The 26,379-nt window shown below is 41.5% G+C and overlaps 1 protein-coding gene across 1 annotated transcript in view; it reads right to left on the bottom strand.

Moving 5' to 3' along the window:
- The window catches only part of csmd3b (CUB and Sushi multiple domains 3b), a 2,154,916-nt gene that overhangs the window by 14,489 nt on the left and 2,114,048 nt on the right, over nucleotides 1-26,379 (bottom strand). The window contains exons 64-67 of the mRNA XM_073038951.1: nucleotides 21,973-22,152; nucleotides 20,038-20,103; nucleotides 18,596-18,754; nucleotides 2,812-2,921 (exon numbers count right to left, since the gene is read on the bottom strand). Of these exons, the coding sequence (XP_072895052.1) occupies nucleotides 2,812-2,921; nucleotides 18,596-18,754; nucleotides 20,038-20,103; nucleotides 21,973-22,152 (515 nt within the window). The remainder of the gene's footprint in view (nucleotides 1-2,811; nucleotides 2,922-18,595; nucleotides 18,755-20,037; nucleotides 20,104-21,972; nucleotides 22,153-26,379) is intronic.

The raw sequence follows: 26,379 nt of genomic DNA, 5'->3' as shown, positions 1-26,379 counted from the left end.
AACATTTATCACTAATTATGATGAAGAGCAGTGATGAAGGACTTCTGAAATTTCAACCACAGCAGAGAAAAACTGAGGAAAATGTACTCAGATGAATGATCTCATCTTTTGCACTGGTTCTTTTTTCGTTATTATTGCACGGCCACATGCTGAATGATTTACAAAAAATAGGTGTATGCCAGTGCTAATGGACCATAAAACTTCCTCCCACTTGAGGTGCAGTGTTATAAGTTTTATATTCTCCAGACACAGCTATAAACCAATAGAAATAACTCAAAGCTTTTCTTGGCTCCTGCATTAATAATGTGAACTCATTCTGATGTATTGACACTGCAGATCTTAATGTGTGTACCATTTCAAAATTACAGAACGAAATAATCCAAGTGGGCTTCATATTCTTGGTTCCTTCTTAGGACCTGCTAAAACTGGTAGAGGTATTTTATAGTTTAGTGTTGATCATCCCTGAAAAATACTTGGACAGAGGACTTTTTTTTTAAGGATGTTGATGTAATTCTATCATCCATGAGGGCTACAACCTTGTTGTGGTTTGAAGGCTTGTGTGCCTCAATGACCCAGAGAAATATGTTGGCAGGAATCAGGGTCACCCATGCCGAATAGGTCAAAGGGTAGAGGCCAGACTAAAGTGTGGTCCACTGGTTTTCCAGGTTCAGGGGTTCAGCTCAGGGCTAACAACCCTCACTGGTCAAACAGAACTGTTATGGAAATAACAAGAAAGAATCCACAAGACCATAGGGCATAGGGGCAGAATTAGGCCATTCAGTCTATTGGGTACACTCTGCCATTTAATCATGGCTGATCCCAATCAACCCCATACACCTGCCCTCTCACCATATCCCTTCATGCCTGACCAGTCAGGAAACTATCAACTTCTGCTTTCAATATACCCATGGTCTTGGCCTCCACTGCTGTCTGTAGCAGAACATTCCACATTCTCTGAGAAAAGCAGTTCCTCCTCAACTCCTTCCTAAATCTACTCCCCTGAATCTTGAGGCGATGTCTCCTTGTTCTAGTCTCACCTACCAGTGGAAACAACTTGCCTGCCTCTATCTTATCTATCCCTTTCATAATTGTATATGTTTCTATAAGATCTACTCTCATTCTTCTGAATTCCAGCGCATACAGTCCCAGGCGACTCAATCTCTCCTCATAGTTTAACCCCCTCATCTCTGGAATCAACCTGGTGAATCTCCACTGCACCACCTCCAAAGCCAGTATACCCTTCCTCAAGTAAGGACACCAGAAATGCATGCAGTACTTCAAGTGCGGCCTCGCCATTCCTCCTTTACTTCATTTCCAAAAGGTTGCCCTTTTACATCTGAGTGTGACGGCATTCCTGAGTCTCTACCTGGAACTTGTATGACTGACAGTGGTAAAAACTGAGCTACTGACATGATGAAGGAAGCCCTAAACACCGCTAGAGATGGAAAACTTTCATTGCTGCCCTAAACAATCATGGCGTAATAGGCAGTAGTAGAGACAGAAGTAATTCTATAGACAGGGAGAGAAAAAATGAAAGCTTTGATCAACTTCTTCCTTTCTTTATCACATTGTCACTCCTATCCATTATTAATTAATTCATTGATTTTATTTATTTATTTCGAGGTATAGCATGGTAACAGGCCTGCAAGTAACTCACCTCCAATCTACAAATCTATACATCTTTGGAATGTGGGAAGAGACCTGAGCACCCACGTGGTCATGGGGAGAATGGATAAGCTCCTCACAGACAGAGGCAGAACTGAACCCGGGTCACTGGTGCTGTAATTCTACATGTTAGCTGCTATGCTATCATGGAAATTCACATCTTAGCAAATTAAATGAATTGTTACTAATCAAAATCGGCAGACAAGCTTACAGGAAGCTTTCATCTTTGAGGGTGAGAGGGTAGCAGATGGAGATAGGTCTCTGCCAAAGGAGGCGTAAGGTGCTCTTTCCCTACGCTAACCTGAAGGTCAGCCTTAGGCAAGTTGTAGCAACTGCTTAGCACCCCAGTCAGGGTCTGGTGAAGCCATGGTAGCAAGAGGTGGATGGTCGTATGAACGGGTGGCGAATACAAGTCCTGGGTAGGTGACCTCTGACACCAGGCAGACAATTTCTAAAGTGTGTTGGTGGGATCACCTGCCTTGTAAAGATGCTGCCCAGAAGAAGGCAATGGCAAAACACTTCCCCAGAAAAATTCGCTGAGAACAGTCATGGTCATGGAAAGACCATGATCACCCATGTCATACAACAAGGCACATCATGATGCTGATTATGATAAATACAATAAGATGGAATCTTGACCTCTCAGTAAACATTGTTAAATATTTACCTTATTATCTAACCCTAACTTCTTGTCTGTCTGCTCTGCATTTTCTCTGCAATTAATACTTTGTCTTCAGTTGGTTATTATGTGCCACTTCATATGACATGGCACATAATGAACACCTTAAACAGTGCTAGCAAGTGGTAAGTATTAATGTAAAGGTACAAGTTGTTTCTTGCACCACGTATGGATTTGAGTGCAGTGGAATGGTTTAAAGTGAGTTAGGTATCTAGGAGTCTCATTCAAATCTCTGAAGATTTTATTTCTATGTATATGTACTTCAGAAGATATATTTTACTGCTGATTAAGTGTTAATTCAATTTAAAAAGTAATGTAAAATAAGCAGTTAATATGCTATTAATTGCTTTGAACAAGCTCAAAAGCTTTCTCAATAAAAGAAGAAAAATACAATCATTTTCATTTCTTTCAATTCAATACAATGCAAAATTGTGACTCCTATAACCAGGCAGGTGGAGCATACTTACATAACCATCCATGGCCCATTTGTCTGTGATCTTGCTGACAGACGTTTGATCAGGTGTTACCACGTGGTACATCAGAAGCATAAGACGTGCTTCTTGACTTTTATAAACACCTGAAAGGGTGAGCAGAGATGAAGCATGACGTAGAAAAAATGGTTTGTGAACTTCCATTAATAAGCTTTTGACAAATGTCACTCAAAATGTTGGTGGAACTCAGCAAGTCAGGCAGTATCTACAGGTTGGAAAACAGTCAATGTTTTGGACTGGGATCCTTCATCAAGACTGAAGTGGAAGAAAACAGACTAAGGATGTAGGGGGAGGGGAAGGAGCAGAAGCTGGCAGGCGTTAGGTGAGAACAAGTGAGCGGGAAGACAGGTGGGTGGGGGACAGGGATGAAGTAAGAAACTGGGAGGGGGATAGATGGAAGAGGTGAAGGGCTAATGTAGAAAGAATCCAATAGGAGAAGACAATGGATCATGGAAGAAACCAAAGGAGGAAACCAAATGGAAGTGGTGAGCAGGTGAGAAGAGGAGGAGAAAGGGGAATGGGAAAAGAGAGAAGGAGTTAGGGGAAGAAATGGACAGAAGTTGGAGAAATCAATGTTCATGTCATCAGATTAGAGGCTACCCAGATGGAATATGAGCTGCTGGTCCTCCAACCTGAATTTGGCGACATCACGGCAATTCCATTTATCCTTCTGCTTACTCTGTCACCCCTTCACTTCTTCTCTCCTGCCCATCACCTTCCTCCGGTGCCCCTCCTTCTTCCCTTTATTTTGTCAGCCTGAAAAGTCAACCGTTTAATCCCCTCCATAGATGCCACCCAAATTGCTGAGTTCCTCCAAAAAATCTGTGTATGGTGCTCAAGATTTCCAGTATCTGCAGAATCTCTTGTGCATAACAAATCTCAGACCACAATGATTATTCATATTTTATTACATTTAAGTTGCCCATGGGCTTGAGAATAAAGCTTACCGTGTTGTAGAAATGTAGCATTATATAGCATGGAGCCACACTCTTCCACTCACTGATACTACAGCGACAACCAATAAATCATTTACACAAATCCTGTTTTACTCTCCCCATTTTCCCAACAGTTTTCTCAGATTCTACCGTTCGCCTACATGCCAAAGGGCAATATAAAATAGCCATCAGACATGGGAGTAAAATTAGGCCATTTGACCCTGGTCTGCTCCACCATTCCATCATGTCTGATTTATTATCCCTCTTAACCTCATTCTCCCCATAACCTTTGACACCCTTACTAATCAAGAAACTATCAACCTCCACTTTAAAAATACACCGTAACTTGGCCTCCATAGCTGTCTGAGGCAATAAATACCACAGACTCACCACCCTTTGGCTAAAGAAATTCCTCCTTATCACTGTACTAAAGGGATGTTCTTATACTCTGAGGCTGTCCCCTCTCGTCCTCAACTCCCCCACTCTAGGAAACATCCTTTCCACATCCACTCTATTTAGGCCTTTCAATATTCCGTAGATTTCAATGAGTTCCTGCCACATTCTTCTGAACTCCAACAGGTATATGCCCAGAGCCATCAAACACTGTTTATCTGTTAACCCTTTCATTCCCAGGTTGATTTTTGTGAACATCCTCTGGACCTTCTTACATGCAATCTCCGCACAGGACTGAATCTGGCTCAAAAAGAAGAAATGCATAAAGAACTCAGCCAGTCAAAGAGCATTTGTGGGAAGTGAAAACAATCAGCAGTTACAAGTCAGTGACTCTAATTCACAACTCGAAGGCGAGTGGAGGACTTATAGTTTTCAAAGCCGAGCTGAGAGAAGGAATGTGGTGTAAGACAAAAGTCCACATGGAGATAGGTTTGGACAGATCAGGTGATAAACCAACCATTTCAAGAAAGAGGGATGAATGTGCTTAACTTCTTCAGTATAGAGAAGGCCACACTGTGAACGTTGGACTGGAAGAAACATAAGGTAATTATTGGTACATCTGGAATAATAGATTGAGGCTCTGGATGGTTGGAAACTAAAAGGTGAATGGATAGATGTTGTCATTCCTCTGGTTGCATGGGAAGGTATCTTGGGACACAGAGCTGTAATTGGGGAGAGCAGACCTAGAAAGGGGAAGAGAATGAAAATTTTGATTGATGGTGAGATCATCTTGGAGTTGGTGGAATCCACAAATTGCAAGGCAACTGCTCTAATAAATGCACTATGCACTAAGTCATATTATTAGAACATTCCAGGACTGTACAGCTCCTTCAGCCCTTTAACCTAATTCAAGATCAATCTATGCCTTCTTTTTCTTACATCTACAGTATGTGCCTATCCAAGAGTCTTTTAAATGTTCCTGATGTATCTGTCTTCACCACCCTGCCAGCATGTTGCACCATTGCAGGAACCCACCCTTCTAACCTCACAAGACACACTTCGTAATCCAGACATCATACTGCTAAATCTCCTCTGCACCCTCTCTAAAGCTTCCACATATTTCCCATAATGAGGTGACCTGGAACTGAATACAATATTCTAAATGTGGCCTAACCAGAATTTTAGAGAGCTGCAACATTCCCTCGCAGCTCTTGAACTCAATCCCTCTAATGAAAGCCAATACGCCTTCTTAACCACCTTATCAATTAGCACAGCAACTTTGGACATAAATCTCAAGATCCCTTGGCAATGTTAAGGATCCTACAATTAACTTTGTGTTCTGCCTTCAAATTTGACCCTTCTAAAATGAATCACTTCACACTTTTCCGGACTGAACTTCATCTGCTGCTTCTCAGCCCATCTCTGCATCCCATCAATGTTCTGTTGTAATTCTCCGCACTACCCACAACTTCACCAATCTTTGTGCCATCTGCAAACTTACTAACCCACTCTTCCACTTCCTCATCAAAGTTATTTATAAAAATCACAAAGAGTAGGTGTTCCAGAACAGATCCCTGTGGAACATCACTGGCCACAAACCTCCAGGCAGAATATGCCCCATCTACTAATACCTCCTGCCTTCTGTGGGCAGGTCAATTCTAAATCCACACAGCTAAATTTCCTAGATCCCATGCATCCTGACTTACTGAACAAGCCTACCATAGGGAACATTGTCAGATATCTTACTAAAATACATATATACCATATACATCTACTGTATCCAGTGCTTCCAGTGTGGCCTCCTCTACATCAGTGAGACCTGATGTAGATTGAGGTCCACGTTGGCGGTTACCTTTGCTCTCTCTTCAGCAGGTAGGATTTTACAGTGGCCAACCTTATAAATCCACTCCCCATTCCTATTCCCATTCCCATTCCCATTCCCATTCCCATTCCCATTCCAAAATGCTTGTCCATGGCCTCCTCTACTGCCAGGGCAGGTTGTAGGAGCAACACCTCATGTTCCATCTATGTAGTGTCCAACCTGATGGCATGAACATCGATTTCTATAACTTCTGATGATTTCTCCTCCCTCCCCATCTCTTTCTTTTTTTATTTCCCATTCTGGCTCTACTCCCTTTCCCTCTTCCCTCCTTCCCTTTCTCTCCCAGTACACTCTCCTCTTCTATCAGATTACTTCTTCTTCAGCCCTTTACCTCTTCTACCAATCACCTCTCAGCTCCTCACTTCAACTACCACCTTCTCCCTCACCTGGTCTCACCTATCATGTACCAGCTTTTCACTTCATCTACCCACCTTCTCCCTCACCTGGTCTCACCTATTATGCACCAGCTTCTCACTTCATCCACCCACATTCTCCCTCACCTGGTCTCACCTATTATGTACTAGCTTCTCACTTCATCTACCCACCTTCTCCCTCACCTGGTCTCACCTATCATGCACCAGCTTCTCACTTCATCTACCCACCTTCTCCCTCACCTGGTCTCACCTATCATGTACTAGCTGCTCACTTCATCTACCCACCTTCTCCCTCACCTGGTCTCACCTATCATGCACCAGCTTCTCACTTCATCTACCCACCTTCTCCCTCACCTGGTCTCACCTATCATGCACCAGCTTCTCACTTCATCTACCCACCTTCTCCGTCACCTGGTCTCACCTATCATGCACCAACTTCTCACTTCATCTACCCACCTTCTCCCTCACCTGGTCTTACCTATCATACACCAGCTTCTCACTTCATCTACCCACCTTCTCCCTCACCTGGTCTCACCTATCATGCATCAGCTTGTCACTTCATCTACCCACCTTCTCCCTCACCTTATCTCACCTATCATGCATCAGCTTCTCACTTCATCCACCCACCTTCCCCCTCACTTGGTATCACCTATCACCTGCCAGCTAGGACTCCCTCCCCATCTTACCACCTTTTTATTCTGATATCTTCTCCCTTCCTGTCCAGTGCCTAAAATATTGACTGTTTATTCCTCCCCATAGATGCTGCCTGACCTGCAGAGTTCTTCCAGTATTTTTTAAATTTGTTTAAAGTTGCAGTTCCAGCTGGATAACAAGTACAACATTTTTATGCCTTCATAAATTGTCCCATATACTTTACAAAGAAATAGTTGTACAAAATTAGATGCCAGACAAAAAATAAGATAAGATCAGCAAAAGGATGAGCTATTGCAGTAAAACTCAGTTAATCTGCACGCTTGGGACATCAGTGGAGCTAGACTAACAGATTTTCTGTGTATAGAACATTATTTTAATAATTCAACACATTTCAATCCACTTTAAAACAAAAATGTAACAGTAACGGTTCAGCAAGACCTTTAAGCTTCAAGGCAGCTCAGCTAATAGGACCAGGCAAATTAAAAGGGAGATCAGGAAGGGTTGTCCCAGAGAAGATAAGGGAGTGTGATAACTCTGGCCTTGATTTATAGAAGGTGAGCGAAGGAATCGGGGCCACAGTGAGCAGGATGTGGGTGTGGATAGGGCTCTGTTGAGTGACAGGAGAGCAAGAACTGAATGCTAGCAAGTTGGTGGAGAGTGTTGGAACTTGGGACTTGGCTACTGTGCATGGAATACTGGATCTGGGGCCCTGGGAGTGGATGTAGAGCACAGAAACTGCAGCTCCCATGAGTGCTCAGGGAACGTGGGAACTGCGGCCTCGGTGAACAGGAAGGGAATGTGTGACCCTGCGACCCGGGGAACAGAGAGAAAACACTGGAACGAAGGCAAAAGAATGGAAACTACTGAAATCTGAACCATTGCGATTTCTGAACGGCCAGAGAGTGTTCATTAGAGTTTTGCTGCACTGGCACAAACAAAGCACTGTTCAAAAACGTACCAGTTGGTAGGTTGATTGATCATTGTAAATTATCCTGTGAGTAGGTTTAAATTAACTTGGGGGAAAGGCCTACTCTGTGCTGTATCTCAATAAAAAATAAATAAATAAGGCCGGTAATTTTTTTGCATGATCACTGTTATTCATTACTAATTACTTTATTTGTCGACTGATTTAGAGATACAGCATGGTTACAGGCCCTGCCTGCCTAATATGTCCGCACTACCCAATTACACCCACATGATCAACTCATCTACCAACCCGTATGTCTTTGGGATGTGGGGGGAAACCGGAATATCCGGAGGAAACCCATGGGGAGAACATACAGATAGTGGAAGGAATTGAACCTGGGTTGCTGGCACTGTAATAGAGTTATGCTAACTGCTATGCTGCTCCTGAGAGAAGGGTGCTGGATTTTAAGGTGAGTATTAAGAGAAGAAGGGGAGGTGATAAAAACAGTGAGATAGCATTTCTGGGCTTGGATCAAGCCAACTCAGACCTGAACTGATCTATAAAAGGGTGGATAAAAAGGATTGAAGATTAGCTTTATTTGTCATACGTACATCAAAAAATAACAGTGAAGTGTGTCATTGGAGTCAGATCAAATCAGCGAGAATTTTGCTGGGGGCCGCAGGCAAGTGACTCCATGCTCCCTGCATAGCATGCTGACAATTCTCCAGCTCTAACTGCATGCCTTTTAGAATGTGGGCAGAAACCAGTACACCCGGAGAAACACCGCAGTCACGGGGAAATCATATATTATACACCTTACAAATAGCAGTGGAAATAGAACCCTGATCTTACAGCTGGCGCTGTAAAGTACTGTGCTAACTGCTATGATACTGCGTGGCCCTAGAGGGTGATACATACCCGAGAAGAGGTTGACATCTATAATATGCTTGAACAAGGAACTAGGATCAGGTGTAGGCCCTCAAGCCCACCCGTTCAATATAATTATGGCTGATCTGTCCCTAGTCTCATATCTTTTACTATACTCATGTCATGAAAACTGCAGTTCACTAATCTGTCAAAAATTCCCTCTTTATACTCCTCACTTATCTTAACAAAGCTACAGGGTGGTGAATTCCAAAGATTCTCTGGCCTTTTGAGAAGAAATTCCAGTCACCTCAATTCTAAATAACAGCCCCCTTATCTCGAAGCCCTTCTTGTGCAAGGCTCTCTCAGTGCTGGAAAACACCAAAGTCGCCATTGAGGGCATTTATAAAGGCAATGCTCAAAAAGGTGGCATCCACCATACCGGACCCCCAGCGCCCAGAACATGCCTTCCTCTCATTACTGCCATCAGGGAAGAGGTACAAGAGCCTGAAGACACACACTCAACATTTCAGGGACAGCTTCTTATCCTTCGCCATCGGATTTCTGAACCAACAATGAACTCATGAACACTGCTTCACTATTTTTGCTTTCTTTTTGCATGACTAATATGCTTTCAAAAGATCACTCTTCATTCTTCTAAATGCCGAGCTTGAGAGATTTAATTTCTCAGCCCACACGTTAGACACTGAATCAATTTTGTGATTGTAGGACCAGAGGAACATGCAGAAGCAGGAAGAGTGACACCAGGAAGAAACTTAAGGAAGATTAATCAGAAGTTGTTGCTGCAAGAACTTGTCAGAAAAATTAAGGAAATTAATTTGTGATGAAAATGAGCAAGAGAGCAAAGTACAGTGTTGGGTGAACTTCCTAGTAACAATGTTTCAGAATAATTGTTATCTCTGGAAGATTTCTGTCAAAGTCAAAGTAAAATTTATTATCAAAGTGCGTATATGTTACCATATTCTACCTTGATCTTCATTTTCTTACAGGCATTTATTGAAAAATAAATACAGTAGAATTTATAAAAAAACTATACATGAGCAAAAGCTGACAAGTAACCAATGTGCACAAAAAGACAGATTGTGAAAATAATATATTGTACTGTGCAAAAGTCTTAGGCACATAGCTGAGGTACCCAAAATTTTTGCACACATGGAGTGGAGAACGAGTTTGTCAATTTGATGGGAGTAAAGGATGTTGAGAATGGTTGAGGGTGGAGTGCCGGAGGAGTGGTGTGGAATAGGTAGCAGAGAAGGAGTGCTAGGGTTGGGGGTTGGCTTGGGTGCAGACACACCCAGCCATGAGACACCAGGCACGGTCATTTGATTCCAAACAATTGGTTCATTGACCATTACAAAATGTTTCTCTGGTGCATCCTGCTCCCTCCCATCTCCCTTCCCCTTTCCCCTCTCCCTGCCCCCTTCCCACTCTCAGTCCACAATAGAGACCCATATCAGAATCAGGTTTATCATCACTCACATATGTCATGACTTCTTTTTTGAGGCAGTTGTACAGTTCAATACATTAAATTACTAGGCATCACTAGTATATGTGTCCAAGAACTTTGCATAATAGTGAAACTACTGAGAATGTAAGTTGTGGAGTCCTTGAATGTGAGCCTAGGTTGTAGAATCAGTTCAGAGTTGTGATGAGTGAATTTATACATGCAGTTCAGGAGGCTGATGGTTGTTGGGTAATAACTGCTCCTGAACCTGGTTGTGTGGGACCTAAGGCATCTGTACCTCCTGCTTAATTGTTGTAGCGAGGAGAGAGCATGGCCTGGATAGTGGGGTCCTTTCTGCTTTCTTGTGGCAGCACTCCATGTAAATGTTCGTAATGGTAGGGTAGGATTTCCTTGTGACAGACTGGGCTGTATTCAATAACTTTTGTAGACTTTTCTGTAGTTATTTCATGTTGAATGGCCAGTCTTGATGATATGTAAACTGAATTAGCTGTTTTTAATACCAGGAAGAATTGCTGAGTGAATGGTCAGATTGAGTTCTGCAAAAAGAGAACTAAATTGGTGAAAGCGTCAAGCGGGTAGGGTAGTCACCAATCATGGCGAAGAATTCACATAGTTTATCCTGAGATTGAGCGAGGGCGATTTCTTGCAAAGCATTAAGGAATTGTGACCCCAAAGAGGACAAGGGCCGATTCTGAAACAGTTAGCTTGGAATTCTCAATACGTTGGAACTGAGTTGAAGTGTAGGATAGAAATTGCATCAGGAATATGAGTCAAACTTCAGAAAATAATGACACTGAAAAAATGAGACAAATTATCCAGGAACCAGTCAAATGTTTAATGGACGTAGCTTAGGAGGATGGCACCTAATGATGACTCCTTTGCTTGTATCTTCAGAAATAACTCTATTTCTATCCTTGATATCTCTTTTTTCCCTTTCAAGGTTCTTTTGAAGACCCTGACCTGGAGATACATGCTGACTTCGGTTCTTTGCGGAAATGTGACTTGCTCTCAGGTCCCCACGACCAGCTGCTTTTTGATCTCCCAGGGATGCGGCCTGGAAGACTAGTGCACCTTCGGGGTGCTGGATTTTCGTGGTTCTGGAGGGGGGCGGATTCAAGGCTGGTGCCGCCACCTGATATGTTGTGGGAGTACACAGAGGATAGAAAGCAGTGAGTTGGCTGGGGCTATGAGCCCAGAAACCCAAGTTCATCAGTCACAGAGCTCAGAAAAACCAACGTAACACACTTTTAACACTACAAACCAGCGAGTTATTTTGTTACATCTATCCTCTTGCTGTGAAAAGGGGACACCTCTTTTTCCTTTATTAGGGAGAGAGATTGTGGCCTGTGATATGTCGAATACTGGGTGAAGAAGTAGTCTTTGGGGTACTGCAAGTCTGTGTCTTTATTGATGCTTCGCTGCACACTTGAGTGCTCGGTGGGGGGAGCTGATGCTTTTTGCTGGTGATGGGGGGGTGGGCATTGCTTTGCTGCTATTTGTGCATGGGGGGAGCTTTGGAGATCTAACATTTAATTGTCATTCATTCTTTGGGGCGCTCCTTTGTTTTTGTGGATGTTTGTGAAGAAAAAGAATTTCAGGATATATGTTGTATACATTTGTCTGACATTAAATGTACCTATTGAAACCTATTGAAATGCTTTAGAGACACTTAAGAGAGGAAGATATATTAGGGGCATTGAAAACACTCTTAGGCACATGCATCATGGAAAACAAATGGAAGGGCATGTAGAAGGGAAGGGTTAGTTTGTTCTCAGAGTAAGTTAAAAGATTGGCGCAACACCATAGGCTGAAGTGACTGTACTGTGCCATAACGTTCTACTCATGTTCTAAATATACAGATTTGGAAGATCCACTGTGCATTTCAGAACACAGCAAACAGACAATTTAGTAAAACAGAAGGAAATGGGTAGCTGCTTTAATGAGAAATACAGGAGGCAGAAAGAATCCATGAGGACAAGTCAGTCAAGGTCAAAGTCCTCCATTAAGCAAATAGTACTTGGCAACTGTGATGAAATGCAGGATGGAAGCTTGGGTGGGAATCTTTAAGAATTCTGCATGTTTGAGCTCTTCAGAAAAATAAAAACCAATAGAATCCAGGGGAGAATAACAACTTGGACTCAAGACTGATACAGTGGCTTGAAGCAAAGAGATAGTTTATGAATTCCTCCATGGCAGAAAGCTATTGCTAGTGGAGTTAGATTGGCCCATTGCTTTTTGCTGCACCTTTAAATGACTTGGTCAAATGCTAATAACACAATAAATAAGTCTGTAGGTAGAAGGATGGTAGGAAACAAGAACAGCTGATATCTCAGGTATTTCAGATTCAGATTTATTATTCACATGCACATGGGATCTATTGGAATCAGAAATATTTGAAGCCCTTTGTCTGAAAACATGACACAGGCAGAAACCCTCATCTCAGTTAAGAACTATAACTGCAGGGCTGCAGAATCAGAAGGTGGAATTCAGTACCTCACTTTTTAAATCAAAATTTAACAGAGAAAGGGATCGAGAGGGAAAATAAATCGCCATGATCAAACAGAGCTGACTCGATGGGCGGAATAGCATAGTTCTGCCCCGATGGGTTTTAGTCTTAATCGACTGCTAGGGACACAGCGAGCCTCCTAATGCATTTTTTAATGACTGAGAAGCAAGGATTGATCCTTGGAGCAAACAATAAAGGCACACATTAATAATGCAATACTGCATAACTGGAAAATGAAATTCTGATCTACTCTGTAACCAAGGGTATTGTTTCTTCGGTACCTTGGTGAGTTTCATAACAGAACAAAGATATCTGTAAACATTAGTCAGATAATCTGATCCAGCAGGAATTACCAGCTGAGGAAAGGTTAGAATAAATTCCCCGCAAGAAGTTCTAAGAAATTAATTTCCAGAAAGAAATCTAATATGTAGAGGATCATAATGTTTGTGTTATTCTAAATAAGAAGTGCAAAGCAAAAATTACATGTCCCAAGGGCATTTTGTGGAATGGAAAACTCACTGTAACCAGCATCTCCTCCATTTTAACACAGGCAGAGTTGACCGGAACACTTTGGATATTGTTCATGTAGCTAAAGGAACTGGAATGTTTCAGTGAGGATACTTCTACTGGACTGCAGGCTGACTTCCACTTATTTCCCAATAATGTTCTTTCCTTCCTTCACCAAACGCCTTGTTTCCTCCTCCCAGGTATGTGTTATACTCCAAGAAGAAACCTCCTGATGCACCAACATTTGGGAGAAAGTAATACCAGGGAGCATAATGCCAAAATAAGGGGCATAATTTTAAGGGGGGATATCAGAGGTTTTTTTTAACACGGAGAGTGGTGGGGTGGTGGTAGTGCCAGATAAATTAGGGCCATTTAAGAAATTCTTGGATAGGTACATGGATGAAAGAAAACTGGAGGGCTATTTATGCATTTGTTTAGAGATATAGCATGGTGCAGCCCTTCCAGCAACCCACCTATTTAACCCTAGCCTAAACACGGAACAATTTACAATGACCAATGGACTTCCTTGGAATTTGAGAGGAAACCCATGCATTCACGGGGAGGACATACAAGCCTCTTGCATATTACGTTAGAATTGAACTCTAAACTGTTAACCACTGCGCTACCATGAGGCCTGCGGCTATGTAGGAGGGATGGGTTAGATTAATCTTGGAATAGGTTAAAGAATCAGCACAACCTCATGAGTTGAAGGGGCTTTTAAATCAGTAACCAGTGGAGACCAATCATTTGCTAACAACTAAGCAATTGAAAATCTTTTCAAATAGGACGGTAAAAATGTCCTTCATAACTTCTGACCATATGTTTATCAATGGGATTTGGGAAACAGGGAGTACAGACAGACAGAGCTAGTTAGTTGGTTTCAAGTCACCTTTACAAACTAAATGACATCATGACTCTTCAGCTTGAACACCTATGGGCCACACAGACATCGAATACCCTCATACCTTTAACAATACAGTGGCAAGACAACTCAATTCAGACAATTATTGTGCTTGTACATATTGCTATTTGAATCTCATTCAGTATCCAGAGTCCCAAAGTGCTGAATTCTGCAGCCCTGGATATTAATTAAGGCCATTGTTAAAATCAAGGAATGTTAATATCTAAACACAAGAGTTTCTGCAGATGCTGGAAATATCTTGTCTCCACTCCTTTCTCCTATTAGACTGCTTCTTCTTCAGCCACTTACCTCTTTGACCTATCCCGTCCCAGTTTCTTACTTCACACCCCTCCCCTACCAACCTATCTGTCCCCTCACCTGGTTTCACCTTTTATCTTCTAACTTGTACTCCTTCCCCTACCCCCCCCCGCCTTCTTTTACTGGCATTTGCCCCCATCTTTTCCAGTCCTGATTCAAGTCCTCAGACTGAAAACATCGACTATTTATTCTCCTCCATAGATGCTGCCTGCCCTGCTGAATCCATCCATCTTTTTGTGTGTGTTGCGCAGTGCTAATATCTGGCTGGATACAGAGGAATATTGCAGTCTCTAAACATTACAGTACAATAAGAAGATTAGGAAGAATTTCTGAACAATTAGAATTTTTTTTGTCACAATTGTAATGAATTAATTAATTATAATCTGTGTTATGATAACATCATGCTCCCTGTATTATATCTCATCTGGCAAATTCTTGCCCACTCCATATTTCTTTTCTTCATTATAGACCCTTCAGTCCTCCTCACAACTCCTCTGAAATCTCTTTTGTTTAACTTGGTTGCAATGCACTTCTTCACTTCAATGCATTTACTCTAGATTGTATATGGATGAGGTTCCAGCTCTGACCTTCTTGGGATTACGCTTATACAGCTCATCAAATGATCCATCATCCTCATTCTATTTTTATTGTTGGTGAACCCATCCTCTAGCTTTACCAAAAATTCTTTGCAATATGCTTGGTTCTTAACTTGTGCCATATTTTTCTCATATAGCACGTAAATAGCAGTCTTTTAGAAATCCAAACATATTGCATTTTCTGGTTCCATTTTATCTTCCATATCTTCAATGAACTCTAATAAATTTAACAAATGTGATTTCCATTTCAGAAGTTTATGTTGAGGTGTTATCAGCCTTACTGCTTGAGGAAAATAACTGTCTTTGAGTCTGGTGGTCTGGCCAAGTAACCTCCTTCCTAACACAAGTGAGAGAAATAGTCCATGAGCAGGGTGGCAGAATCCCTCATGATGTTATTGTCCCTTTTATGGCAGCTTACCATTGTAGAGCCTTACTGTCTGCTTGAGTGTGGTCTTAACTAATCAATAAAAGCAAAAAAAAACAAGCCACATCTGAAGATCAGCTTGTTAGGATACTCTCTACTGTGTATCTGTAGATTGACTGTCACAACCACGCAGTAGATACGGCAATTGCACTTGTGAATATGCACGTGTCAGCTAATTGTTACTTCATTGCGATAGCACTTAGCTCCATTCATTCCAGCGTAGTATTTGTTGAGACTTGGACACAGAAACACTTCGCTGCCTGCTTTGCATTCTTCCTTGCCTGAGAAATTGGACTGTCGAGTCAACTGACTCTGAAGACTAGCGGTAATTGTTTTATTCTTAGTTGTTCTTTTCAGCCGCAGTATAGGCTTCGTTTTCTATTTGAGAGTTTTAGTTAACGGCCCTGTTTGGCCTAATATTTATTATTTTCTTTTCCCTTTAACACTCTTTGCATTTTAGTCTGTGAACTATCGACCTGCTTCAGTGTCTGTCACTCCGCACTTGGGCCATATCCAAAACTGGGGTGACATTGACAGTGAATAGGCGTGCAGAATCCAGCTCTCTTCAGCCTCCTCAGAAACTATACATGTTGGTAAGCTTTGCTGATTGTGTAGGGTGTGTTCTAGGACCATGAGAGATTGTGCGAGATGTACAAGATGTGCAGGATATAAGTTAAATAGTTGTTGGAAATTGGTTTTAGTTACTGTAAAAAAAAGATCTGCTTTTCTGGTCACGAAAGAGGAAATCTGCAAATGTTGGAAATCTGAGCTTTTCTGATGACACGTACTTCAGTTCTAATAAAAAAAATGGATTATCCTTAACAAATCTTGGAGCATTTCTATGTGTTAGTTGACATGACACAGGTGGAACAAATACAGCACTGTGCAAAAGTCTTAGGCACATGTGAAAAAAGATCTGTAAAGCGAAGATGCTTTCATAAATAATGAAATGAAAAGTTTCTAAATATCCAAAAATTTACTATAAAAGGCAGTAAATAGTAAAACAAAACTAAATTGAATGGATATTTGGTGTGACCCTTTGCCTTTAAAACTGCATCAATAGACTTAGGTACACTGTCATGTAGTTTAATAAGGAAATTGGATATCAGGTTGTTCCAAGCATCTTGGAGAACTTGCCACAGTTCTGCTGCAGACTTTGGCTGCCTTGCTCAATTCTGTCTCTCCAGGTAGTTCCAGACAGCCTCAATGATGTTGCAATCAGGGCTCTGTGAAGGCCATACCATCTGAAACCATATAAAAAGATCTAGGGGTGCCCAGAAGTTCTGCACAGTACTGCGCAGTGCACTATATGTTTTACTTGTTAACAAAACCCGTCAAGAAAGAATATGTGGAAGTAGCAGCAGATCATACATTTCAAAACGATTATCAATAAAACAAACAGTAGTGCTTGCATCAAAAGAACAATGGAATGCAAACTAGAATAAATTATGCAAACACATTTTGATCGTTTGTAAATGCCCTTTGAGTGACATTACCACTCAAAAATATCAGTCACATTTAAAAAGTATCTGCATGAACACGATGCAACATAACCCACAACACCACAGACTAAGATCCAGCAAGTGAATCAGCTGACCAGCTGTCTTTCGGTCGGCATGAAACACGGCCAAAATAGCCTCTTTCTATTCTATAGATTTTTAATTCTATAGGATACAGATGCATTAGGAAAGATTTGAAGAAATGTGAGAGACATTGAAACATTTTTTTAAAAAGGTGATATAAGTAGAAGATGGTATTAAACTAGGAGAAGGCTAGTTCAGAGTATATATACATGCAATGATTAATTAAGACAAGTGGTCCATTTCTCTGGAACATAATGAAACATCAGAGACCATTAGGCAGAAAAAAAGCTATAGAGTCATAGACTCAAGAGATTCTGCAGGTGCTGGAAATCCAGAGCAACACATAGAAAATGCTGGAGGAATTCAGCAATTCAGGCAGCGTCTATGGAGGAGAATAAAGAGTCAACGTCTCAGTCTGAGAACCTTCGTCAGAACTCATTCTGATTCTAATTCTGCTTCAGAAGGAACCTATGTGGTCAGTCAACTTTTCGTATTGGTGATAATTAAAACCTATAAGTTAATAGGCATCCGTTGGTCTTGAGAGACCATGGATTTGCGCCTTGGAAAGTTTCCAGGGCATAGGACTGGCAGGGTTGTATGGGAGACTGGCAGTTGCCCATGCTGCAAGTCTCCCCTCTCCATGCCACCGATGTTATCCAAGGGAAGGGCAAGGGCCGATACACCATGGCACCAGTGTTGTCACAGAGCAATATGTGGTTAAGTGGCATGCTCAAGGACACAACACGCTGCCTTCAGATCACTAGACCAACGCCTTAACCACTTGGCCACGCGCCAACCTATAAGTTACTTCAGCATATTTAGGTAAGTGAGCAGCAGGGCTTTGCAGAATAGGAAAGTAAGACTTGAGCCCATGGTCACCTGCATTAATTGGTTGCAGCTAGTGTGGACAGCAGGCTGCTACAGACTGAATCAACACGCTCATAGTTGGAGCTGAAGACCAGAAATCCTACTAGATCATGTTCCAGTACAGTCACAACTCTGCCAACGAGGACATCTTCAAATGGTGGTACCTCAAGAAGATGTCATCCATCAATAAGGACCCTCACCATCTGGAACATATCCTTTTCTCATTACTACCATCAGGAGCCTGAAGACCCAAACTCAATATTTTAGCAACAGCTTCTTCCCCTCCACTGCCAAATTTCTGATCGGCTCATGAACACTACCTCGCAACCCTCTTCTGCATGATTTACTGGTTTATTACAACTTACAGCGATTTTATGTCTTGTAGCGTACTATTGCCACAGAACAACAATTTTTATGGCATACATATGCTAGTGATAATACATCTGATTCTGATTCTGCCTCAGAAGGATGTAGCTGGAAAGGTCATTGCTAGTGTCACAAAAAAACAAAATGTCTTCCCTATTCACTGCAGCTTGGTAGGAAGATAATGGTGAGGTCTGTACCTGAAAGTTGTAGCTCCATATTGCTGTTTATGAGGGTGGCATTGACTCTGCCCGAGGAAGTGTTATAACTCGTGACTGTCAATGTCATGGGCTGCTTCTTTCCCTTGTAATTATAAGATCCCTTCCAAATATAGTACGGAGCAAAGACATCATCTGGAACTGAAAATTTAAAAAATATTTTGGTGATGTATCAGAAAATATAAAATGTTAAAATACACGATGAAGGATATGGGAATCCAACTGGATGGAGCACATGGGAAAAAGAACAGACAGAATCAACAATTACACAATATAAAATATTAATTTCACTGGACTTTGTTCAGAATATCAAACAAATTTGTGGTGTGCTGCTACCTTTCTGCCTTCCCTACACATGTTGAAATCCCTCACCATTTTATACAATTCTTTGTGGTATGACTATTCGGCACAGACTAGATGGGCCAAAGAGCCTGATTTTGTGCTGTAGTGTTCTATCATATGTAGAATAAGCTTTATTTTTCAAAGCTTTGTATACCAAATATTGTGCATATTAGTACAAGAGAAATAAACACACAACTTTCCACTTTTGAAGTATTGTATATTATGGTATTGGGGCTAAAATCTTAGACTTTGTGTTTGTGTGTGTATGTGTGTGCATGCATGTGTGTGTGTGTGTGTGTGTTAAGCAACATTTCAAAACAATGTCCTTTAATGAACCATGGATAATCTGGCTTCTGCAAATAAGACTGGCAATTAGGCACTAAATTACACAAATCTGTGATGGTTTTTCACAGTTATTGAGGACAGGATTGAGAATGACCACATTAATTTCATTAGACTCTTATAGCCGGCTAAAAGTAGTTCTTTATCATATTACTTTTGGTGAGATGTTCAATTCAATAATTCATTTACTTTTACACAGTAATCTATGTACTTTCCACATCTAAAAATACTTCAATTCTAAATTCCATAAAAAATTGATTTCAATAAAGAAAATGTGAATTTGAGTTACAAGTATGAGGGCTATTAATTAATTTCTGTCTTCAGGAGTATTCTTAAATCAATAAGTCATAGATATTACAGGAATGCACCCACATGGTCGGTATTCTTGGCAGTGAATCTACTTGGCCCTTTAATGCCCTCCTATCTTCTTTGTTAAGTACCATCTTATACCCTCTATGTTCCTCAAGGATTGTATTTGCTATACCTGTCGATAGGTTTTCTTTATTTTGAATGAAACATGTTATATAACTTAGGATAGTGTACTGTGCCCTGTCTTTAAATTTCAGAAATTGCAGAGGTCAAGCTCAATATGATGTTGCTGTACACTAGGGTGTGTAAAAGGTCAAGCCGAGATGAATTTTTAATTAAATAACTTGATACCTAAACTACATACAGAAGAGCCTGTTGTCGATGTCTCATGAGGCAGCTGAATATGTTAATTTTTATTGAAATCAACCTACCACTTAGTTTGGGGCTTGGCGTTCCAATTGAGGGTCTGTTGCTTTTCTCCGATTTTTTTGAACCGGCTATGAAAATAACAATAAAGGTATGAAGTACATTATTGACAGAAACATTCATGCAATCATCAACATATTCCATGGAAGATCACCAGTTTGTTCATTTATACTTCAGCAGGAGATCAGAGGGATCCGAGTGAAGCTGGGCAAGTGTCTACATCAGGAGTTATTTCAGATTTTCCACTTAAGTTAGAGAAGGTAACTGTGAAAAACGTGCAGAAATGTAGATGTGCCACTCAAATGACGTGATCTAGCCACTTCGAGCTTTCTCGTGAGAAGTTGCCTTCGTGTCATTCTTGTGAAAAAGGCAGGGAAGCCCACGATGATTACACAAATGATGACTCTGCTGTAAAAGCTCACCCTCGTGTCTGGTGAAATTCTGCAGGTTGTGCTGGATTTTACATCGATATAAGGGCAGGAAGAAAGTCAAAAATCTGTTGCCATATGAAGGAGGTTCATTCAATTAAAAAGTAAAAATAGATGCAATATATGGTACCTAACAGCATTACTATCTAGAGTACAATGCAAGGGTCTTAGGCACATATATATAGCCAGTGTGCCTAAGACTTGCACAGTACTGAAGTAATTTTATGTGTTGCACTGTACTGGTGCCGTAAAAAAGAATAAATTTCATGACATATGTGAGTGATGATAAACCTGATTCTGATATGGGTCTCTATTGTGGAAGGAAAGTGGGAAGGGAGTACAGGGAGAGGAGAATCATGTTTGGGAAAAGGGGAAGGGAAAGCTGAGGGATCAGGAAGCAGCAGAGAGATCAATAAGCCAATTGTTTGGAATCAAATGACCTTGCCTGGTGCCTCAATGCAGAACCGACTGCACCCGCACCATTTCCCATCCCTGCATTCCACATGTCCCACACCTCTCCCATTCTTGCCATTCCCTTCACTCCTGCCAGATTAACAAACTTACTCTCCATTCTATGTTGACAAGTACAGAACTGTGCAAAAGATTTTGGCAACACCCGAGCTTTATACATGGGCCTAAGACTTCAGCACAGTACTGTACACTGTCCCATGTTATGCCAATCTTCAGTTTACCCTAGGTCAGACTCCTCCATACTATATTTACTAGCACTTGCTCCAGCTCATTACAACTCCTCTTTAGGAGCTGATTGGGTAGCGTTAACTTCAGCTTACCACATGCAATATCAACCCACGCTCATGCATCAAACCGATTTATAGTATTGCCATGATCAGTTGCTTATAACAATGGTCATTGGAGTTATAATGGATGGTAGGCACCAATGCTCATAGTGTTGCCTGTATCACAAACAAAGGACAGGGGCTAATGTAAGATAAGTCCTGCTACTCCCTTTTAATGAAGCTAACAGTCAATCCTATGATGCCGCTCCTAATCAAGAACCTATCAAACTACATTTGAAATGTACCAAATGACTTGGCCTCCACAGCTGTCTGTGGCAATGAATTCCATCAGATTCACCACACTCTGGCTAAATAAATTCCTCCTCATCTCTGTTCTAACTGTCTATTGTGTTTTCTATCACTCTTGTTATTTCCTTGGTGCTGAGCAACTGCTTTCCATAGCAAAGATGCTCTTTCTTTAAAGTTTGCTTTAGTATAATTTGTAAGTATATATTTAGCTCTTAAAGAGACTAAATTTTTCTGATGGGACTTAATATCCTACAATTTTATTTCTAAAAGCATAAAAGAAGAAATGGTGGCAATTTGGAGCATAACACTAACACTGAACATAATGTAACATAGCAATGATCTCCTCTTATCTCCTGTAAATTGAATCTGTATGGAATATCTGTAGGTGTGTTACTCAATAGAAGCTTTAAACTTTCTGTGCTCAATTGGTCACGGAAAACAAGCGGCTTTTCAAAATTGTTTGTACCTTGACAGATGGGTGCCTTTCCTGTCCAGGTCCCATCAGATCTGCAGGCCCTGTGTTCTGATCCTCCAGCTAAATAGAATCCAGGCTGACAGGTGTACAATAGGACGTAACCCAGCGATGGAAGATCCATCCCAACCACATTGGTATGAGCTGGAGTCTCTGGTTGTTTGCAGTTGTGTGCTGCAGAAAAGAGAACCGTCTTTGAGCAAGGAATGGAACAGCAAAAAGTCTCAGTTATAATACTTATAGATAATGGCTCAAAATGCACTGGCTGCAGCTGGCTGGCCGTTCCCTTGTAATTAAGCCACACATAGCTGGACCTGTTTGTGCATGTCAGTTGGATCTGTTGAAAGCCTGATTGATGTCAGTTAAAAATGTCTGCCTGAAGAATGCTTGTGGCTACACATTTTAGCTTATTCTCATTGTTCTCATTTTGATAAGTTTGTACATGGCCTCCTCTACTATAAATGATGAACATATTTATATTCTGTCTGGGTCATCTTAAACCACTTTCTCTAAGTTCCATTAATCTCTCCCCCCTCCCTCCGTTCCTTTCTCCAGTCCCCACTCGGATTTCCCTCTCACCCCTTCCCTTCTCCTCATCTGCGCATCACCTCACCCTGGTTACACTCCCTCTTCCCGTTCTTCCTTGCCCTCTCCTGGTAGATTTCTCCATCTTCAGCCCTTTACCTCTTCCACTTATCATCTCCCAGCTTCTTTCTTCATCAAACCTCCCCCACCCACCCACCTTTCCTTTCACCTGGTCTCACCAGTCACCTACCATCTTGTATCATCTCTCTATTCCCCCCTACCCCCACCTTCTTATGCTGGCTTCTGCCCCCTTCCTTTCCAGACTTGGTGCAGGGACTTGGCCTGGAAACACCGACTGGTTATTCCCCTCGATAGAAGTTCCTCCCTCATTTGGTACGTGTTACTCTTGATATTCAGCATCTGCAGAATCTCTTGTGACTTTGATTTTGAATTCTTCTTAGTTTAAATGCTTTCATTTATTTCAATGTGCCTTTAATTACCCACTTTTAATGTCAACATTTTAATCAACTTAAGTTATTAATGCCATTTTTATCAGTTTTTAAATGTCTCCTGCTGGCCCACTTGTTGATGAGACTTCACTTCACCTTACCCTCTTACTGTGAAATTGGCCCTCCACAAGCAGAGCAGACAAGACCATGGATCCACTCTCCTCTGTCCTGTCCTATTAGATCCCCCCCTTCTCCAGCCCTGTATCTCTTTTGCCAGTCAACTCCCCTGCTCTTTACTTCAGCCCTCCCTCTATCACCTATCATTTGGTGTTTCTCCCACCTTTGTAATCTTCTCCTCATCTTTTTTTCTCCAGTCCTGCTGAAGGGCCTTGGCCTGAAATGTTGACTGTTTACTCTTTTCCATAGATACTGCCTGGCCTGCTGAGTTCCTCCAGCATTTTGTGTGTGTTGTTCAGACAAGAGCAGGCATGTGGCAGGGACAGGAGGCAACTTTGGCCTAGTTAGTACTGTTTCAGCAACTTACTTTTCTTACGTCCATGCACTGGACGGAGTGTACGCTGTCTCCAAGTAAGTAAATTATTGAATACACACTCAGTGGCCACTTTATTAGGTACACCTGTACACCTGCCTGTCAGTACAAATATCAAAATGGCCATTTATGTGGCAACAACTCAATGCATAAAAGTATGGAGACATGGTCAAGAGGTTCAGTTAATAAAATAGGTCAGGAAGAAAAAAGCCTGACTGTTTCAAGCTAAGAGGAGAGCGACAACAGCTCATGTGACCATGCATTACAACAGTGGTGTGTTAAGGAGCATCCTGGAAAGCACAAGACACTGAACCTTGAAGTGAAAGGGCTACAGCAGCAGAAGACCATGAAAATACAGTCAGATGAAATTTTATTAGGTATAAATAGATGGTGTGTTTCGTTAAAGGAATATAATTCAGGCAGAGGTGTCTTCTGCTGTAAGCTAACATCCAACATTCACCTGAAAATTTAAAAAAAAAACAAATTTCTCTTCCCAGAAACAAATGTGAGAAACAAACAATATTTGGAAGAGCATAAAATCTGGAAATACTCAGCAACATGTATGGAGAAAGAGAAATTCAGTAGTCACTCCTTCCCAGGAATGTAAGATATTAAAGGCAGTCAACATGAAGAAAGGAACCAAACAGGACCTATGATGGTAAGAAACATTCCATTCAGGACTTTGTACTCAGGATTACTCTATAATATATGCAAAAACCAACGTAACACAACTCACAATACCTTTCCTTTCTCAACTATTTTCAAAAAGGGCCATTCACTCCTTGGAACCCCACATTAATCTTTGTCCAGTCATGGCCCACTCTGGTTTTCCCCTCTGACCTCTGAGTTCCACTCATCCTGCTCCCTTCCCTTAGCACCATCATATGAGGAACATTCCTATCCTTTCCAAATACAACCTCCAGTCACTATCCAAAAGCTTCATTATTACCAAAAGATGAAGTAAGGATTTAGCCTTCATCCTTGTTGCAGAGTAGTCACTGTACACTATGTCTTCTTCTCAATATGGAGGAGAAATGGGATACAGCTTTGACAATCAGGTGTTTCCTGTCATTTTATACACTGCATTTCTCTTCCACCAGCCAGAAGGTGAAGAATGTCATTCTGTTGTTCAAGAAGGGTAGCCAGGAAAAGCCAGGGAATCAGTGGTGGGCAGGTTACCAGAAAGAATTATGAGGGGCAGGATCTATCAACATTTGGATAGACAAAGTCTGATTGTCAGGGCTATATTTGTGGGAAGTCATGTTTGACAAATATTTAGACTTTCTTTGAAGAAGTAACCTGATAGGGTGGATGAGAGTAGTACCGTAGATGCTGCTGGTTTGAACATCTGTTAGATCTTCGACAAGGTCCCAATTGGCAGGATGGTTTGGAAAGTTTGGCCCCATGGAATCCAATGACAGCTAGTGAGGTGGATTCAAAATTGGTTCAGAAGTAGGAATCAAGGGGTGGCGGTTGAAGGTTCTTACTGTGAATGGACACCTCTGACTAGTGGTTTGCCATCCTTTGTTATCTATGTACATGATATGGATGCAAATGCACAAGTGTGTGGATGACATGAAGTAATGTTGCTGATAGTGAAGAAGTATATTGTAGATACAAGGGGATCTTAGTCAGTTAAGGAAGTGAATCAAGGAGTGGCAAATAGATTTTAATACAGATATGTGAGACAGTCTCTCTCTCTCTCTCTCTCTCTCTCTCTCCCCTCCCTCCCTCCCTCCATCTTGTCCCCTGCTCCCGGAGGAGGATCCTTGCATTGGAGTGGTCTCTCTCTCTCCTTCTTGCTCGATGTTCTGGGTCTTGGGCAAGGTTTAATCGATGCAGTTTGTGTATTGGACTCTGTGTTTCCGATTGTGATATTTTTCTGATTTCTGGTACTTCTTTTTTATTGCTGTTTTGTGTGATTTTGCTGAGGATACCTGCGGATAGCGAGTGACGCAGCGCTAGATTGAACTGAACCGAACTATATTGAGAGTGCCTGGATCCTTTTAATGACTCCGTGTTTTCTATGCTGTGTTCTTTTGTGAGTTTTTCTGCCGTTTGCGTGATTTTTTTGTGCGTTCCACCGTTTTCTTAGTTTCGTGGTTGTCTGTGGGAAGATGAATCTCAGGGTTGTATATTGCCTATACACTTTAATTATAAATGTTCTTTCAATCTTTGAATGATGGATCTTAGAAAGTCAAGCAGAACACAGTGAATGGTCAGGCAGTAGAGAGTGCAATGGAACACAGGGACATAGAGTACAAGTGCACAGCTTGTTGAAGTGGCATTAGTTGGTAAAAAGGCATTTAGCATGCTGGCGTTCATCAGTCAGGGCACTGAGAATGAGAGTTGAGACATTACGTTGCAACTGTACACTCGATGGCCTCTTTATTAGATACACCTGTACACCTGCTCATTAATGCAAATTTCTAATTAGCCAATCATGTGGCAGTGGCTGAATGTATAAAGATACAGCAACATTATCCACAGGTTTAGTTATTGTTCAGACCAGACATCAGAGTGGGGAAGAAATGTGATCTAATCACCCTTCACCATGGAATGATTGTTTGTGCCAAATAGGGTGGTATGAATATCTCAGAAAGTGAGATATCCTGAGGTTTTCATGCACAACAATCTCTAGAATTTACAGAGAATTGTGTACAAAAATCATCCAGAAAGCAGCAATTCTGTGGGCCCTGTTAATGAGATAGGACAGAAAGGAATGGCCAGATTGGTTTTTGCTGACAGGAAGTCAACAGTAACTCAAGTAACTACAGTGGTGTGCAGAAGAGCATTGCTGAATGTGCAACACACTGATCCTTATAGTGGATGAGCTGCAGCAACAGAAGACTACAGCAACTGCATCGCTGCCTGGTT

This window comes from Hemitrygon akajei, chromosome 1 (genome assembly GCF_048418815.1).
Source record: "Hemitrygon akajei chromosome 1, sHemAka1.3, whole genome shotgun sequence".
Classification (NCBI taxonomy): Eukaryota; Metazoa; Chordata; class Chondrichthyes; order Myliobatiformes; family Dasyatidae; genus Hemitrygon; species Hemitrygon akajei.
Note: the sequence above shows the minus strand (reverse complement) of the source record. Positions and strands in the feature narration are given on the sequence as shown.